General features: G+C 30.8%; 1 protein-coding gene across 3 annotated transcripts in view; it reads right to left on the reverse strand.

Moving 5' to 3' along the window:
- LOC107454467 (uncharacterized) overlaps nt 1–19,531 on the reverse strand; it is a 48,997-nt gene that overhangs the window by 20,289 nt on the left and 9,177 nt on the right. For 2 of the 3 annotated variants that reach the window (XM_043041965.3, XM_043041970.3), the window contains exons 4-5: nt 4,001–4,045; nt 1,113–1,253 (exon numbers count right to left, since the gene is read on the reverse strand). In XM_043041965.3, the coding sequence (XP_042897899.2) occupies nt 1,113–1,253; nt 4,001–4,045 (186 nt within the window). Of the gene's footprint in view, nt 1–1,112; nt 1,254–4,000; nt 4,046–10,247; nt 10,348–19,531 lie in introns of all 3 variants that reach the window. The other variant, XM_071177724.2, reaches the window with a different exon arrangement.

The raw sequence follows: 19,531 nt of genomic DNA on the forward strand, positions 1-19,531 counted from the left end.
TTCAGAACTTATTCTATTCTTCCTATACTATTCTTACATATTCTTTTTGGCACAAAATACCATTAACAGTAAGGAAATTTATGTTTATGTGCTGCCATCTAATGAAAATTTTTAAGTACATTTCTATAAACAATAATAAGGAACAGTTTGATATTATTTTGGAAACATAACTACATAGCCCCAAGCCCGCCAATTATTAAGTAAATTCATTGTCTTTCTACAAGTTCACAATTTTACTGAAAGGGCCTTATAACTATAAACTGATGTAGTCCTAATATGTACTTATTTTTTTGGTGATTTAATACAAATTTGCACAAAATTACACAATTTAAATTAGTACTTTGCTCACAATATTAAAAAATACTCAATTTTAACAAATCATTGCTTTCAATTTCTTAGACATCATATTCTTCAGAATAAGAAAAATAACAAAAGAAAATTTAAAATTTTATTTATACTCCAGAGAATTAGTTCCAAAAATTTACTTTAAAAAAACATGTCTTGTTTAATTGAAATAGCATTTTGATGAAAACACTTTTTTTCACTATAGTCAAACTATTCACACAAAATTTAAAATAATGATACTGCTTTCCTAAAAATACTAATTAATTACAGATAATAAAAGTAAAAACTATCCTTCTCCATTATATTAATTTGATTATACACTTTAAATAGCATACCGTTCCAACCTGTAACTTCTATTTTTATTAACTTATCATGTCAGTAAAATTAATATCTTACAATTAAAATTTTAATTACTTTCTGATTGATTGAAATATTAAAATCTTTATGGCAACTTTTGCCTGAAGGACAATTGAAAGTTCAATCATTTTCTGACAGCCAGAAGCAGAAGTTAACATAATTTTCATGCCTTGTTAAATTTATAGTCAATCAAAATTTCAACAATTTTCCAATTAGGAGGGCTCACTGGAGTTCTTTGCCTGAAGCTAATGCAAGTCCCAATTGTTTCCTAAGCAATGCAAGAAAGAAAAAAAAACAGAAAATAAATGGGAAATTAATCTTGTTTATAGTCTCTTAAAGCTTCTTATAATACCTTTGTTGGAATTAAAATCTAAAGAAATTGCAAAAAAATTCGTAGTAAATGGTCTTACTTTTTCCAAATAAGCATTATACTCGGCTCTTCGTTCAGCAGCAAGTTTTTTTGATTTTTCTTCTCTATCTTCTCCCAGCAAAAAACCATTATTATTTGATTCTTCTTTAAAAAGGGAATCAAGTACACTATGATTTGGCAACTAGAAAAAAATTTTTATTTTCGTAATAATTCATGTAATAGAAAAAACCTACATTAATAACCAATCATATTTTTTAAAATAAGAACTGGAAAAAAAATCATTTTTAATTCTTTATTTAATTCTTTGCATGGCTCATCCATGTCCATGCCAAGAATGTCATTTTATTCCAGAGATAAAATATTTCGTTTGGAAATAGGTCTACACAAAGACTTAAAAGCTGAGCTTTATAAAAATTTTTTTATCAGAAATATAACCAGGAATTATCGATATTTTTCGATACATCGCTTTACTTTTCCAATTAAACGAATTTACGACTTTTTTTATCGGTTAATATTCTAATTACTTTCTTGAAATTAATCAACATTATAATTATGAACATCGATAATTATCATTTTTGATAATGATAGCGATATTATATTCTATATTACCATTGCCGATAATTCTTTACGATATTATCAAATATTATTATTATCATTAATTATAATACTTTATTATTTCGATATTTAAAATTATCGTTATTAATCGCGTAATAATCGCTGTCGTTAATTATATCTGTGATATTTATCAAAAACATGTCATTTACGATACATTAAGGAAATTTTTAAAAAAATCATTTAAGCAATGTTTAAAAGTTATCGATATATTACCATTTATCGATATATTATATATTATCGCGATAATATCGAATTTACTATCATTTTATTAATAATATTAGCGACATTATCGTATTCGATATTTATAGTTGTTCATATTGATCACGAAATAATCGTTGGCAATAAGTATCAAACGTTTGATATTCATCTTAAAACAAGTTATTCACAATGTGTTGAGAGATGCAGTTCTTAAAATATCGTTATTGCGATGCAAAAAATACCCAGTAAATTAAGATTCATCTATATACTGTCCAGTTCTAAACTGCTTGATCCATTAATTTCTTCAACTTTTCTTTTGAGTTTACACAGTATTTTTGTTTGTGATATTCATGGACTATTAGAATCGAGTAGATATATTCTTTAGTTAATGTTCCAGATATTCTGTTTCCTACACTTTTATTCAATCCAAAATCTAAAATACGTCAGCTCTTCTAAGCAGCAAACAGTTTCGATTTAATGATAGACAATTGGTAACTCTTAAAGCTTATTAATTAAGATACAACTATGTATCACCATCTGGTAACTCTTAAAGCTCATGATCCAAAGAAACTCTGAAGACATTTCCTTGTTATCTTGAAATTAATTTATATGAACGTTTAACACTATAACAAATGCTTAACAAAATCGCACAAAACTTCAGAAATCGATGTTTAAAAAAAATGGGATCAATAAGTTGTAAGAGTAATGTGTTTTCGTCCCGATGTGTAATACAGCTTAGGAAACGTGTGTTTATCTAATCTATTTAAAGTTTTGCATTTTGCATAAAAATACCGTAATTCTGATAATTTAGACAACAAGATAAAAACAAAACGTAAAAAATTTCGCATTAAAATACCGTAACTGATGGAGATAATTTAGACAGTAAAATAAAAATAAACGTAAAAAAAAAGATCAAAAATTTTTAAAAAATGACTGACTAAACAAACATTAAACCGAATAGGATTTAAAAAAAAACTTAGTCGAACACGCTTAGTTATCACAGTCAAACACGCTTATAACGATCCCTATTTCACGAGACGAATGTAACGAAAAATCCGGAAATATTCAACTTAATATTTTTATAAATACTTGGAGCATAACTTGCTTTTAACGGGCAAACCCCGGTTTTAGCGAGCAATCTAGTTGTTATTCATAAAATTTCCTTGTATTTTCAGACTTACACTCAAGCTGAACTAATCCTTCGTTAAAAAATTCATTTAACATTCCGAAGAAAACTGAAATTTAATAATGAACTAATGAGTCAATAATTTCAGAGGACACGTGAAATTTTTCGAAAGCAGGACTGAAAATAATGTTTTTTTGACTAAAAGTCTTATCTGAAGAAACACAGCGACACTAAAACAGTTCAAAGCACATTAATGAACTTTATTTGTGATGTAGAAAAATAAAAAAAAGTAATAAAGTGGGTATTTTATTTATAATTTTTTAAGTTTGAATGAACTTTGATATTTTCACGAACCCGTCTTTTACGAGCACTTTTCAGGCAACGATTCCGATCCCTTCGCGCACGTTGTAAGCGAGTTCGACTACTTCAAATTTAATGGAAACAAATAATACACCACAATGAAATTTAGTCATAAAGACTTTCCAATTTTGAAATAATTGGAAATTACAGCGTTAATTATTGAGTTAATAGTTAAAAAAAGTTAATGAGAAATATCTTTTTGAATCGTTTAGTTACTTTTGATTTGGGGTTTAAAAGACAATCAAACCTTTTGTTTAAAAAAAAATATTTCAATCGGAAAATACCTTTGAAATAAAAAAAAGCCTGGCTTTTTTCCAACCCTGTCTTCAATATATGGGTTAAGGGGTACATATAGGTTTTAAGTTGGAATCCCCCTTCTACTAACTAGGAATATATGTAGTATGTGGCTTTATTTTTGCTTCATTCATGTTGTATCTTTATATTCATATTTTTCTTTATTTATTTATTTATAAATACATTTTAAACTATTTAAATCAATAAACATACATATTCATATGTAAAACTACTGAAACGCGAACGTTTGAAAATCTAAAAAAATAGAATTAAAATTTCATAAAATCAGGACTTTAAAAGGAAAAAAAAAATAAAGAAATAAAACAAAGTCTTACTGATACTCTCATTGGTTCGATAGACTTGACAGCTTCATACTCCTCCTATAAAAAAATATTTATTTCATTTTAAGTAGACAATAGACATTATCTGCATAATTAAGCATCCACTTCATAGTACATACTGAATCACTGTAACTTCAAAAATACAAACAGAAAAATTTGATCAATGATGTAACCAAGGAAACAACCCCAGTGTTGTCTAAGCATAAGACAAAATTACCAAGTAAATAAATAAAAACAATAAAAATGGGTACGAAAAAAAGTAACGTACTGATTGAGAATCAATTTTTTTCTTCTTCTTGTTTTTAGTAGTTTTTTCCCTTCGAAGTTTGACTGTTTTGAACAGACATTTTCTAAGCAATTCACAGCACGTTTTCCGGTCAAGAAATATCTCTTTTTAGGTCATAATTAATTTCATATTTTATAATATTTCTAAATATAATGTTCGAATTCTAATTCGTCATAAAATTCGAAGCAATTTTCATTTTTATTCTAGCTGCATTAAAAATATTTTTAAGATTTTTCCAAAACTCTTAGCGCTATTCGTTAATTTTGTTAACTACAAGTTCCTTGAGGTGGGTTTTTCACAAAAATGCAATTATCAACAGAAAACGAACATTTTCTCTAAGACCACTGCTTCAATGGGCCGACATTTTTCTCTCTATATTGAAAAAAAAAAATTTAATAAGTAAATAAAACAAACAGTTTTTAATGCCGTCTCCGATGTTTCAGGATTTTTTTTTTCTGAGCGTGCTTTTTCCTGCCATAACTAAAAAACTATTAGATAAATAATCATGAAATTTTTCAAATATCTAGAGAAATGCTTGAAGAACAATTGGATACCAAAATGCTATAAAAGTTAAGTTTTGAATTATTTTACGTCGAAGTTAGAAAATGTGTAATGTGTCTCATTTTGCTTAAATTTTGAATTAGTTTTTGAACGTAAACATATTTACGGTGCCACCGCAACTGCTTGCTGTACTGTAAGAAGCTAGTCACGTCGCATCTACTTAAATGAATCAATTATATTTTTTGATTTATAACATGGCAGCTTGGTAGCCACAACAATAAATTTTAAGAAGCTTAAAGAAAATCGGGATAATTCGCGTTTTTAAAACACAATGAACGAAATAATAATGATAACATAACTTATATCTTTATTTTTAAACCACGAAATAAACATATGGAAACAGCACATTGGTTGTACAATTTTAAGTGGCATAAGAAAAATTTAAGAAAAATGTACCAATTTTTTTTTTTTTTTTTTTAGTTTTAATAAATTTTGAGTGCGAGACGTGACCGGAAGTTATCATACGATTTCAAAAAAATTTTTCAATCTTTTTTATATAAGACATCTTTCCTACACTACAGATTTCTTAAAAATAAAAACTTCGTTATGTATTTTTTTAAGGGGGGAGGGAACTACTGTTACAAAGTTACATCATAAAATATTTTACGATAATTTTTCTTCTTCTTTTTTTTAAAATTCCGACTAAGTTGACAGGTAATAAAAAAATTTATATTGATGGTATTGTGTATTTTTCGATGTAAAGGAAAAAATATTCGGAGTACTTTTAAATATACTATAAAATTTTAAATATACTTAAATATACTGTAAAATACTTTTTCACAAATAAAATTAACAAAATCTTTTGACATTTCTCGAAAGTTCGATTTAGTTTCGAGGCTATTGAATTTTGAAATTTCAGCGTTCTGTTACCCTAAAGGTTAACAAAAAAAAATGTAGTTCATTAAAATTTGACTCAGTTTAAGAGAAATGGCTTAACTATAGATGGTGCCTGTAGATGTTAGAAATTTCTGTACTTTTTATTTTCTTAAATTTTGTGTCATTAGAAAGAAGAAGTCAGCCCCAAATAATTAAACTATTAAAATGCTAAAAATATTTATATAATTTTTCAAAAAAATTTATAAAAAATAATTCCCAGGGAAAAAAATTTTTCTTCTTTTTTTGCAAATTTTAAGAAGTTATTTTTTAGAAAGAAGTAACTACTTTAACCACCTCAATTTTTTGTCTCTCATAGTGTTATAACATATAATTTAAGAAAAAAAATAAAAACTAGTAACTTTTAGTTAAAATACTCCAAAATTTTTAATTTCTAATTAATTTACATAGCTTAGACAACATTTAAAATACATTCGGATCTCTATTAAACAAAGTAGTTAAATCCCGATAAAAAGCTCGTTATATGAAAAATTCGTTAAATTGAAAATCTCCATTTGAAATACTTAAACACAAAACAGGTTTTAAATTCAAAAAACATTAGACATAACTAAACTAGCAATTGATACACCTTTATCTTGTACATTATTATCGACTACTATCGAATAGTTTCAAATGATCTTATCATATGAAGGATTAGTGATTTCTTCCTCACAATTTATTGCTGTATTGTTTTTATTTTTCACACTGTCCAAAATATCCGATTCATTTAATGTTTCTGTGGTTGCAGCTACAGAATCAATAAAAAGAGAATCATTAATCAGTTCATCATCGTTAATTTCGTGGTTCTCTCTTAGCAGTATCCACATTTTTTTAAGTTCTTCTAAAAGAATATCATTCTCCGCGTTGACTAAAAGAATTTCTAAGAAAGAAAGAATTTCTGTTACGCTTTCTCGTTAATTGTTATGCATTTTCGTAAATTGATTTTTGGCCTGTATGAAATGCAAACAAAAAGGGAAAGGGATTTTACTGCTTTCTATAAAAGTGGATGCGAAATTCAATTCAAGATCATTTATCCATAAAATGCGTTAACAAGTTTGAAATGTTTTAGGAAATAGGGAAAGTGGATCTCAAAGAAAAGTTAATTTAATACAACATTTACTTCGCTATTTGGAAGTTATTTCACGAAGAAATTTCCAAAATGTTCTTGGTTCCTCGAAAAAAAATCGTTAAATAGAGAAATTCGCAAAATGAAAGTTCGTTAAATAGAAGTCCGACAGTAGTTAACAAATTTAGTCGATAAAAACAAACCCGCGATTGGGCACTAATTTAAAAAACCAGAGTTAATCAGGGCTATTATGATCACCCTTTCAGTTTTTTCACATTTACTATCTTTCGTATTGACTTGTCGAAAATACTTTTTAAAATTTCCACCAGGTTTTCTTTTAGAACTATATTCAATGTAGTTTTTAGTTCCATATAGTTTGCTAACTTAGAAGTCCCGCAGTGGACTGATCGTAAAGACACGGTTCCCGGTAGAACACCGAAGTCAAGCATCACTGGCTAAGGTCAGTAAATGGATGGGTGACCACTTTGATCAGCCTGCGTAGGGACCGAGGGTGCGTGGTATCGGTCCTCGTTAAACTGTTCTACCGTAAAGTGCTCGATTTCGCGCGCAGGTTGTCGGGCTACTAAAGCAGGGGAGCCATCCTCTCTGCAGAGGAAAATTGCGATAGCATGTCTTCAGATCATTCTCAGGAATGTTTCCCAGACCGTCGCCAATAGCCCATTCTGCAGCTCCAGTGCGACGTAAATAAAAATTACCTACCAATCTAATATACTTACAATATTATGATCTTAAATATATTATATATTTTCACTATATTGCAAGTAGTACTCTTTTTTTTAAAAGCACAATAAAATGCAACATATTAAAAAAAAAAGTTCGGAAAATCAGGATTTAATATTTAATTAATAAAATACTATGAAATAAAACTTAAGTTCAATGGAAACTACAATAATTACACACATATATGCTATTAATGCATTTTATGAAATCGAATGATTACACTGGGAACAGTTTTTTCTCTCTTCTGTTGCACGAGATTTTCTAACAGATCTCAGATAGTTTCGTATCGCTAATTTCAAATCTGCAATCGGTATATCTCTCCTAGCTACAATATTTGTAGACATTTTTAGTCTATTTTTTTCCGAAATTTACAATTTTATAAATGTTATATAAAACAAAGGCTCGTTATATCATCAGGATTAAAATTGTATTGGGACCCATGTTCTGAAATGTTATAACATTTCAGAATATATAATAATATATATGTATAATAATTTCTATATAATAATTTTTATTCACTTTGCACTTTCTCTTCTAACATAGTGCACAAATATTTGAACTTGTTATTGTATAACTATATTTATTTTGAAAAAATGGAACTTTTGTAATACATACTAGGGAATGCCCCGTTTTTATTCTTCTATTCTCGAAATTACAATTCCTAAAATATATTCATTAATATTAATGGCCTGCTATGAAAAAAATACAAGGGGACTGATAGCTGAACTTCATGTATTTTTTGGTGCTGAAATGGAAAAAAATAATGAAAAATTTCCATCACGTCACGTTTTCTTGAAAAATTCAATTTTACCAGAATTTTTATGAAAATTTACCATAAAAAAATTTTTGTTTTTGAATTTCTTGCCTGGCGGCGTTCTATTTTGGTTAAATCTACAAAAGTATGACATCTTCCTATCGCCGTCCATCTCTCTATCACAATATCGTTCTACCAATAGCTTCAAGAAAATTCTTATCTTGGTTCGCTGACCTCTCAGGAACACTAGCAAGCGTAATCGGGAGTCATATTTTCGGAAGCATTTTTAACGTATGCTTTTCTCTGTGCGTTTCGTGAAAAATGGCTTCCAGCTCGAGACGTTGTGAAAATTTCATTACAGACTATGCAAGACAAATTTATTATGCGTATTTTGGCATGAAACTCGGATACCAAGACAAATCGTGGGCTCCTCATAAAGTTTGCGGGCAGTATCTTAATGATCTACGCTTATGGCTCCGAGGAAAGAATTTGGAATTCCTATGACATGGAGGGAGCCTAAAAACCACATTGATGATTGTTATTTTTGTACCCGATATGTTCGTGGATATAACCGGAAAAAATCAAAGGCTAATATGTTATCCTGATCACATTCCATCGACCATACGCCCCGCTATTCAAGGACATGATGCTCCTGTGCCTTTTCCTCCAACTGAATTGCCAGTTTTCTCTTCAGAGTGTTCAGACGCGGAATATCCAGAAGTTCGAGGCTCCGATATCGAATATAAGTCATCTGACACCGGTTCACCTCAGCCCTTTCCTCAGGATGAACTAAATGATCTAACTAGAGATCTGGGCCTTTCGAAAGAGACAGTTGAATAATTGTTAGTCTCCAGACTGAAAGAAAAAAACATATTGGCCAAAGGAACATCTTTTTATTGGTACAGGAATCAAGAAAAAGAATTTATTAAGTACTTTGATGAAAGGAGAGCTTGGTCTATAGTTCTGATGCTCCTGGATTGATGAGCAAAATTTAAAGTCATCTACGATAAAGATGAGTGGAGGCTGTTTATAGATTCATCTAAAAGAAGCCACAAAGCTGTCCTTCTTCATGGGAGCCAGTATGCATCTGTACCAGTTAGACACTCGGTATGTATAAAAGAATGCTATAAAAACCTGGCTCTCGTCCTGGACAAAATAAAATATATCGACCACAGTTGGACCATTTGCAATGATATGAAAGTTATCTCTATGCTTCTTGTTCAACATGGTGGATTTACAAAGTTCTCATGTTTCATTTGTGAGTGGGACAGCCATGACAAGACTTAACATTGGGTCAAAAAAGAATGACCGAAGAGACAAAATCTTGACCCAGGCTCCAAGAATGTAATTCGAAACAGCTTAGTTGATCCAAAAAAAAAATAATTTTTTTTTACCCCCTCTAAATATAAAATTAGGTGTAATGAAGTTGTTTGTCAAGGCTGTTCCAAAAGATGACGATTGTTTCAAATACACGTGGAAAAAGTTTCCAGGTTTATCCCAAGCTAAGCTGAAAGAGGTCATCTTTGTTGGTCCAGATATCCACAAACTCATCAAGGATAAAGATTTTGAGATTAACAGGACAACAACGGAAAAGGAATCTTGGGTTGCCTTCAAAAATGTCGACATCAAATTTCTGGATAACTACAATGATCCTGACTGTAAAGCAATTGTAATGGAAATGCTGGACAAATGTAAGACTTTGGATTGCTCCATGAGTGTCAAAATGCATTTTCTTCACTCACATGTGGACTTTTCCCCCGAAAATGTAGGAGCAGTCAGCGAAGAACGAGATGAAATGTTCCATCAAGATATCAAAGATATGGAGCGTAAATATCAAGGAAGACGGGACAAGAAAGAACATGCCGACCAACAACTGTTAGATGATAACTTGAGATAGGTCTGAGATTAAGCATAAAAGAAGATAATCAAAAATAGGTTTATAAGGAAAACGATTACGTACTTATGTAGAAACTTTTTTCCTTTGTTTTTGTTTTAAACTTTCATGTACGCAAAGACAATATTTGCTATTCTTGGACAATCGTCAATTTTACGTAAGTTACCTGTAAATTAAAATGGTATGATGGTGATATTCTCCTAAAAACTGATGAAAAAAGTTTTAACACAATGGACTTTGTTTTTCTCTCGACCAGAGGTAACTTGTGCGATCTGGCAACAGTATTTTTCATTCATTTTAATCTATAAAAAATTAGCCGCTCACTCAAAAATTAGTTTACCTTCACAAGATTCAATTTTACATATAGATTGAAATGAATAAATACGACAGTTACCAGATAGTACATGCACAATTGTTTGAGAAAATTCTTTTCTAAATAGAATTTTAGTGAAAACATCGATATCGATTTTACAAAAAATCCTGACGTGATGGTGGAAAATGAAGCTCATTTTCGGAATCAGGGCATCAAATAACATATAAATTAGTTGAAGACGTTGAAATTTGTGGTGTTGTTGATTGAATAACTTGCTGCAAAAGTTCAAAGAGGGTAAAGTGATGGCGATGACGATGGTAAAATGGAAAAAAACAGTGCCAACAATTGAGAAGGCATTGAAACAATTAGGTACTTACCGCATTAACACGAACCTACAGAAAATGGACAGCAATTTGTTTTAAATGCCAAAAAATTAATTAAGCACACCGAGAAGAAAAAGAGTGTGTTTGAACCGAAATTTAATAAAATTTTAAATCAAAAATCTCTTGATTTCTTTCTTTTGCATTTTAAATATTTTCAGCAATTATGTAATATTTTCAATAAAAAGTTCTCGTAAATGGATCCTATATCCTGTTTTAGTTTTCAAGTTGATTACTTTTATATTACCTTTAATACATTTTCAAGTCATTATTTGATATTTTAGGCTGCCCTATATTTGTTCTTTTCAATATTAATAGTTCGCAACGAATGGTCCAATGAGATGGATCGAGGTTCTATGTATTACTAAATGGAAAACTGCTAAGTCAATCTTGCCAACGTTCCAACCAACATCCTAGGTTTTCTACAGAGCTCTCTTTGGTCAAAGGTTTTTTTCCCCCTTACACTTTTTTAGAGAATGGCCAAAGGTACCCAGGAGGCCAAAGTAACTTCAGGACAGTGATTCCTCCTTAAAGGGAATGAAAAGAAAAGAGACAGCTGGGGGAAAATGAAAAAGAAAGGTTGCTTAGTTTTCAAAAGTAAACAAGACCACCGCCATATCTAGTGTTAATTATCAAAACAAATGCAAGTTTTTTTTATGTTGACAAGGAGAGGAGCAATGATTAAAAAACCATAATCTTCCGATATATTTGATTGTACAGATTTTTAAATACCACATTTAAATAATTATGAACTAAAAATAGTATTTAAATGAAAAAGCATTATGCATGAATAGTTACAAGCCATAGAAAGCTAGCAATGTATATGAAAGTATTTCAAAACAAACATTAATTGTTTCAAAATAATTAAGAAATAATTGAAAAATACCTTAATTTAAAAAGTTAGAAGAACTTCGAACTTGGTAAAAGAAATCAAATTTGGTTGAAAATTGATGAAAATTAGTAAATATTATGTTTAATGAATTTGGAGTTTTTATGCAGGAGGAGGAAATATTTGAAAGTATAAATTTTCAATATACTTAAGATACTGTAACACTCACTTACAAAAAACGTTATTCACATTGCAGTAAAGAATTTCATTATAAAATTTATTTATTTCAGTAATTTTTTTTATGTGCTGTAAAAAAAATGTTTTATTCTTTTAATGTTGGTCAAAAAATGAAATCTACTGTGTATACAGTGTGTGTAGCCAGATTTTTCAAGAAAAATAAGCACCTTTTAAGTACTTTTTAAGCACTCAAAAATATTTTTAATCACTTTCCAAAAAAAAATTATAATTAGGATCTGTGCAGTAACAAAAAAAAAAAAATTCTATCATTTAAAGTTCTTAATTTATAAACATAAAATCAATAAGTTCAAAAATATTTTCAAAAACTTTACATAATCATGATAAAATAACCAGTTTCTGATAAATGTTGGTAAACATGGTAAAGAAAAAATCTCTTTTTAAAAGATGGAAAATTAAGCACTTTTACGAACCCCAAATAAAAAGAGCACCTTTAAGGGCTTTTAAAAAACACAAATCAAAAATAAGCACCTTTAAGCACTTTTTAAAAATGCTATGCACCCTGGTATAGTATATTTCTTTAGTGCACTCCTTCAGATATTTTTGACATGAAGGACTAAAACCACCTACCAAGGATCACATTTTCAAACAACTTTTTCTGTTTCAAATAATGCCCTTAATTCAAAAGAACCATTTAAAAAGTGCCCAGATGGTGTAAAAAAAATATTCCAGGAGATTAAGTTTCTCTTACTTTAAAGTTGTTACAATTTGGAGAATTTTAATGCAAATGCAGTTAGAAACAAAAGTTGAAATAACACCCCTACATGTAATTTTTAAAAGAAAAGAAAAATATAACATAAAATATTGAAATTTTAAAAATTTGCCCCTACACAGCAGGTTGGTTGCTATGTAAATTGCTATTTCCAACTCAATGCAGATGATAACTAATATCTTACTTTAGACATTATTTAAGGGATCACAGTACCCAAAAAATGACAAAAATACCAAAAAAATTTTTATTGCTTATAATAAAACTTCAAACTATTTCAAATGTACAGAAAAAAATTCATCTCTCTATCTACATTTTTATAAAAGTTATGAATGATTTTAAATTGTTCTAATACAGAAACTTGCTCAGCAGTCTGACTTCAAAGTGCTTTTTCGCATAGATGATAATTTTGTGTCTTAATCTTAATTAAATCCCTAAGGAATTTTTTATATTTAAGATAAAGCTTTGAAGTAAACTTTTTTATCTAGAGTATAATACTCTTATTTAGACTGTGCATGGAATAAGCATTTTATGAGGTATTACAACTTTTACGGCATGTTATATATACCTAACAGGAGTTTTCACCCTTTTTTTTCTACTTTTTTATAAAATAATCTATACAAAATATTCTAATTGATATATCAACAAATGAATGCACAAAATTGTTAAGATAAATATTGCAAGCACTATGAAAAAAACTTTTTTTGAAAATATGTTAAAATAAAAAAGCCTTAGGGATTTAAAAATTTAGAATTTTTTCGACTTTTTTTAAAATTTAAAAAAAATTAAGCAGTTTAATCATTTTTTGAAGATAAATTATTGATTATAACTTAAATGAGCATGTAAAGCATTCTCAAAATGAGTGATTATACCTTTATTTTAAAAAAATTGTTGCAAAGGTACTGTGACCCCTTAAAGAAAGAAAGTTTAATGCAACAACAAAAATTATTTGATAAGCCAGTGTATCCGCACGGATTTGTAGCGCCACCTAGTATAACTTGTAACACTGAGAGAGAGAGAGTGTGTGTGGAAGGAGAGCTGTAACGAGCTACAAAAAAGCTCTCTTCCAAATAATAATAAATAAATATTGTGAATTTACAGTCCGCTTATTTTCTGTTTATTGAGCGAGTTCATATTTACATGAGCGTCGACATGAGTGGTCCGCTCACCAGGAGGAAAAATCAGCAAAATTAAAATAATTAACGAAAAGAGTTTCGTTTTGAGTTCCAAGAGATAACCATTGTGGACAGTGTTACGAGAAAACTGTGGATTCGTGCTTTCCCATTCAAAGTAGGATTGTTTTGATTTTTTAATAAAATACTTTAATTTACAATGTTTAAGAATTGTAAAAAAGATGATTTAAGGCTTATTGCCAGTGAACTAGATCTAGAGATTAGTGATGATATGACTGTGGTAAACTTAATTGATATAATTAAAAGTTGTGAAAAATATAAAACTGACTCTGAAACTGTTAGTGATCTAGTAAGTTTAATAGTAGAAGAGCGCAAGTCTGAAGAATCAAAACAATTAAAGTTAGAGAATATAAAGCTCGAGAGAGCAAAAACTGAACTAGAAATTGCACGTATTCGTGCTGAGCCAAAGGAGCTCGAGAGAACAAAAACTGAATTAGAAATTGCACGCATTCGTTCTGAGCCAAAAGAGAATAATATAGAGCTAATTGAATCTAATAATTCCCTAGATTCTTTGATTAAGAGCATTAGAACATTGACCATTAAAGTGCCGAGTAAACCCGAAAATTGGGGATTCTTCTTTACATCGTTAGAACGAGCATTTATAGTTAAGTGTGTGCCAGATAAATATAAATCAGAGATTCTTCTTAATCTGCTTGGAGAAAGATCGTCTAATATTATCACATATATAAGTGATGATGATCTTAATAATTATGAAAAAGTGAAAGAAATAGTACTTAGAGAATTTCAGCCAACGGCTCAATCTTGTCTGGACAATTTAAAAACAACCACGCGTCAGTTAAACGAAACGCACGTCCAGTTTGCGTCACGTTTAACAACTAGTTGGGAGTACTATTTAAAATTAAGAAATGTCACAGATTTCAAAACATTAAATCAGCTAATAATTTCTGATAAACTCTTCCAAACATTGGACAGGGAAACCGCTACTTATATAAGTGTAAAACAATCGGACACCTGGTTTGAACCAATTAAACTAGGAAAGGAAATACATTTATTTATGACATCTCGCGGAAAATCTTTAACTAAGAGCTCTTATAATAAAAGTCATAATGAAAGAAATACTTCTAAAACCTTTTTGTCTGATGTTAAGAGTTCAAAGTGCATTTTATGTGATGAAAATCACCCCCTTTATATGTGTTCTACTTATAAGAAATTATCTGTGTTTGAGAAAATGCAATTTGTTAAAGATAATGAATTTTGTTTTAATTGTCTTGGTAAACATAAAGTGATGTCTTGCAAATCAAAATATTCTTGTGCTAAATGTGGTAAAAGGCATCATATTTCATTACACTTTAATCGAGAACATAATTATTCAGCGAAATCAAAAATAAGAGAGGAGAACATTATGAATTCAGAATCGAATAAAAAACAAATTGATAGAGGAAATCCCCCCCTCTCTCCACTTGCTTCTGAATTTACACCAGCAGCTTGCGAAGGGCAAAACACAGGCGCCAATATCTTTTCGGCCACTAGTAGTTATGTCTGGAATAAAAACAAAACAGTTCTTTTGAGTACTGCAATTTGTTATTTATGTGATTCTTTTGGAAATGAGAGTGAAGTTCGTGTTTTATTAGATTCGGGATCTATGTCTAATTTCATAAGTAAAGAATGTGCAGATCGCCTACAATTGAGAAAGAATAAAATAAACATAGTAGTGTCTGGGTTGAATGATTCAGCTATTTCTGTTAGGTCTCAAGTTTGTGCTACTTTAATAAATAAAGCCCGAACTTTTAACGCAGATCTGAATTTATTAGTTGTTCCTAGAATTACGGATCTCACACCCTCAAAGAAAGTAAACAAGTGTATGGAAGGGTTGGAAAACATTAACTTAGCTGATGAGTATTTTCACATTCCGCAGAGAGTTGATTTATTAATCGGTGCGGAATCCTTTTTTGAGCTAATAAAACCTGGGCAAATTTACCCTCCTAACTCGAATTTAATCTTACAAAATTCTGTGTTTGGTTATTTAGTTAGTGGAAGCATATCAAATATGGAGGATAATAAAATCCATTGTGGGTTAGTTAAAGAAACTCTTGATTTAGAACAAACTGTTAGAAGTTTTTGGGAGATAGAAAATATTGAAACTGAAATAATTGAGAGTAAAGAAAAAATTATTTGTGAAGAACATTTTAAAAACAACTGTGCTAGAAATTCTGAGGGACGGTACATAGTAAAAATGCCTTTAAAAGAGGATCCTAAGCATTTGGGAAAATCTAAAGAGTTTGCGTTGAAGAAATTAAATCTGATGTGGAAACGTTTAATTAAGGAGCCAAATTATTTATCTTTATATAAAGATTTCCTTCGTGAATATTTAGAGATGGGACACATGTCAGAAATTTCGGATGATGAGGAGGAAGAAGCCACTTACTACATTCCCCATTTAGGAGTTTACCGCCCTGATAAGCAATCAACTGTCCTAAGAGTTGTTTTTAATGCGAGTTATCCTACCTCAGCTGGTAATTCCTTAAATTCTTTGCAATTAAATGGAGGCATAGTTCAGAGTGATTTATTTTCCATCATGACAAGGTTCCGTAAATATGTCTATGCCTTCACAGCAGACATACAGAAAATGTACCGAATGATCTTAATTGACCAAAGCCAAAGAAAATTGCAGCGTATTCTTTGGAAAGAAAAAGAGAAAGGACCTGTCAAAACCTACGAGTTGAATACCGTCACTTACGGTACGGTGTGTGCACCATTTCTAGCAACTCGTACATTAAAGCAAATAGCTATTGATGACGGAGAAAAGTATCCTCTTGCTGCTCCAGTCATTGAAAATGATTTCTATATAGATGATGTGTTGACCGGCTCTGATAATTTAGCAACTGCAAAGGAACTTAAAAATCAGTTAATTGGTATTTTAGGAAATGCTGGCATGCAACTCCACAAATGGCATAGCAACTGCGCAGCGTTAGTTTCTGATGGTGAAGAAATATATAATTTTACTAACTGTGATGGAACTCAAGTGCTAGGAGTTTCCTGGAGTCCGAAGAAAGATAGTCTTTATTTTAAAGTTACCTGTAGTGCATCACAAAGAAAAGACTCGAAAGTCACGAAGCGCTGTGTCTTATCCACAATTGCACGCCTTTTCGACCCCCTTGGATTGCTTGGACCAGTAGTGTCAAAAGCAAAGATATTTTTGCAACAGCTATGGTCTTTAAAACTGGACTGGCATGAAGAACTACCTGAGAAACAAATCCAAGAGTGGAAGAAGTTTGTCGAAGCTTTAAAGAGTGTTAACAACATGGAATTTGATAGATGTATACTTACAGAGGGAGCTGACATGATTGAAATTCATGGATTCGCCGACGCGTCAGAGGTTGCTTACGGTGCTGTTGTTTACTGTAAGTGTGTTAAAAATGGTCAAGCAGCGACTATCAAATTGATTGCTAGCAAAAGTCGTGTATCACCTTTGAAAAGAGTAACCATCCCAAGACTAGAACTTTGTGCCTCACTGCTTCTAGCCAAATTAGTGAAAAAAGTGATAAAAGCTCTTGATTTGCCTATATCCAACATATACTTATGGAGTGATAGCATGATTGTGCTTTCTTGGATACGTAAGGAGTCATTTCTACTTAAAACTTTCGTTGCCAATCGTGTATCCCAGATTCAAGACTTAACTAACATTGACAGTTGGAGATATGTACCATCAACTGAGAACCCCGCAGACATTATCTCCAGAGGTCTCGATCCTGATAAACTTTCACAATGTAGATTGTGGTTTGAAGGACCAAATTTCTTGTGTAACAGTGAATATCCAAATAGAGACATTCCATCCAGAGTTATTGAAGATGAATTTTCTAATGAATTTAAACTATCTAGTGACTTTAATTGTTTTATTAGTGATAATGGTAATTTTCTTGATAATTTTCTGGAAGTTAGTAATAATTATAGTAAACTCATTCGTGTATTAAGTTTTGTATATAGGTTCATCGATAATTGTCGGAGCACTTATGACACATCAACTGGGTCTTTGTCTCCAGATGAACTTAAAAGAGCTGAACTGAAATTGGTAAGTTTAGTGCAGAAACGGGAGTTCAGCAAAGAAATCAGAGATTTAGAAATTACAGGTGAAGTTTCAAAGCAGAGTAAGGTAAGAAATTTATGTCCTTTCATTGATGAAGAAGGTCTCTTAAGAGTAGGTGGACGTTTGTCCAATAGTGAATTGTGCTTTGATAAAAAATTCCCATTATTGTTACCAGAAAAACATAAATTAACACAATTGATAATTATTAGTAATCATATTAAGAATTTACATGTTGGACCTCAAACATTATTGTTTATTATAAGGCAAAGATTTTGGCCAATCAATGGCAGATCTATTTGTAGAAAAGTAGTTCGTGAGTGTTTGTCGTGCTTTAAAGCTAAACCAATAACTTGTGATCAACTTATGGGTGATCTACCCAAAAGTCGTGTGAGTCAAAACTTTCCATTTGCCATTTCAGGTGTGGACTTTTGCGGTCCATTTACAATTAAATACAAGAACCAACGGAAAGGTACTTTTCAAAAAATTTATGTCGCGATTTTTGTATGTTTCGTCACAAAAGCGATTCATTTGGAGCTTGTGACAGAGTTGAGCTCTCAAGCATTTATAGCTACGTTAAAGAGATTTTTTTCGCGTAGAGGAAAAAGCAGTATTCTGTACTCAGATAATGCGACTAATTTCGTTGGGAGTAATAATGAGTTACAGCGATTATTTAGCTTAGTTAAAAATCCTGATAAGAGTTTATGTAATTATATGAGTCATGAAAATATCAAATGGAAATTTTTGCCACCTAGGAGTCCGAATTTTGGAGGGCTCTGGGAAGCTGGAGTGAGATCCTTCAAATATCATCTGAAAAGAGTAGTGGGTGATAAGAAATTAACTTATGAAGATTTTTTGACTGTAACTACTCAAATTGAGTCAGTTTTAAATTCAAGACCGCTTACCCCGTTATCTTCAGATGCCAATGATTTGAGCGTTCTCACTCCAGGCCATTTCCTGATCGGAAGACCGTTCACATCAATTGTTGAACCAGATGTAACCAATGTATCTGATAATAGGTTGAGTTTATGGCACAAAACCACTAAATTCGTGCAATTAATATGGAAAAAGTGGCACAAAGATTATTTGTCAACTTTGCAACAAAGGTCGAAATGGTACCTTGATAAAGGAAGATAATTTGGCTATATGTAATTTTCCAATTGGTAGAATTGTGGAGGTCTTTCCGGGAAAGGATGGCAGAGTTCGTGTTTGTAGTATTAAAACAAACAAAGGGATCTTTAAAAGGCCCATTTCCAAGATTTGTTTATTGCCAATTGAATGAATATTTTTTTTAAAAACTTTACTTTTCATAATCATGTAAAATGTGAAATTTATCGTGTAATAGCAATTGTTTAGTATAGTAATATTTGTGTAATAGTAGTAATATTGTTGATTGTTAAAACAATGCAACGCCCGGCGGTATGTATCCGCACGGATTTGTAGCGCCACCTAGTATAACTTGTAACACTGAGAGAGAGAGAGTGTGTGTGGAAGGAGAGCTGTAACGAGCTACAAAAAAGCTCTCTTCCAAATAATAATAAATAAATATTGTGAATTTACAGTCCGCTTATTTTCTGTTTATTGAGCGAGTTCATATTTACCTGAGCGTCGACAGCCAGTAAAGCTCTA

This window comes from Parasteatoda tepidariorum, chromosome 2, assembly GCF_982258835.1.
Source record: "Parasteatoda tepidariorum strain Cologne lab strain chromosome 2, Ptep-v5.0, whole genome shotgun sequence".
NCBI classification, from domain to species: Eukaryota; Metazoa; Arthropoda; class Arachnida; order Araneae; family Theridiidae; genus Parasteatoda; species Parasteatoda tepidariorum.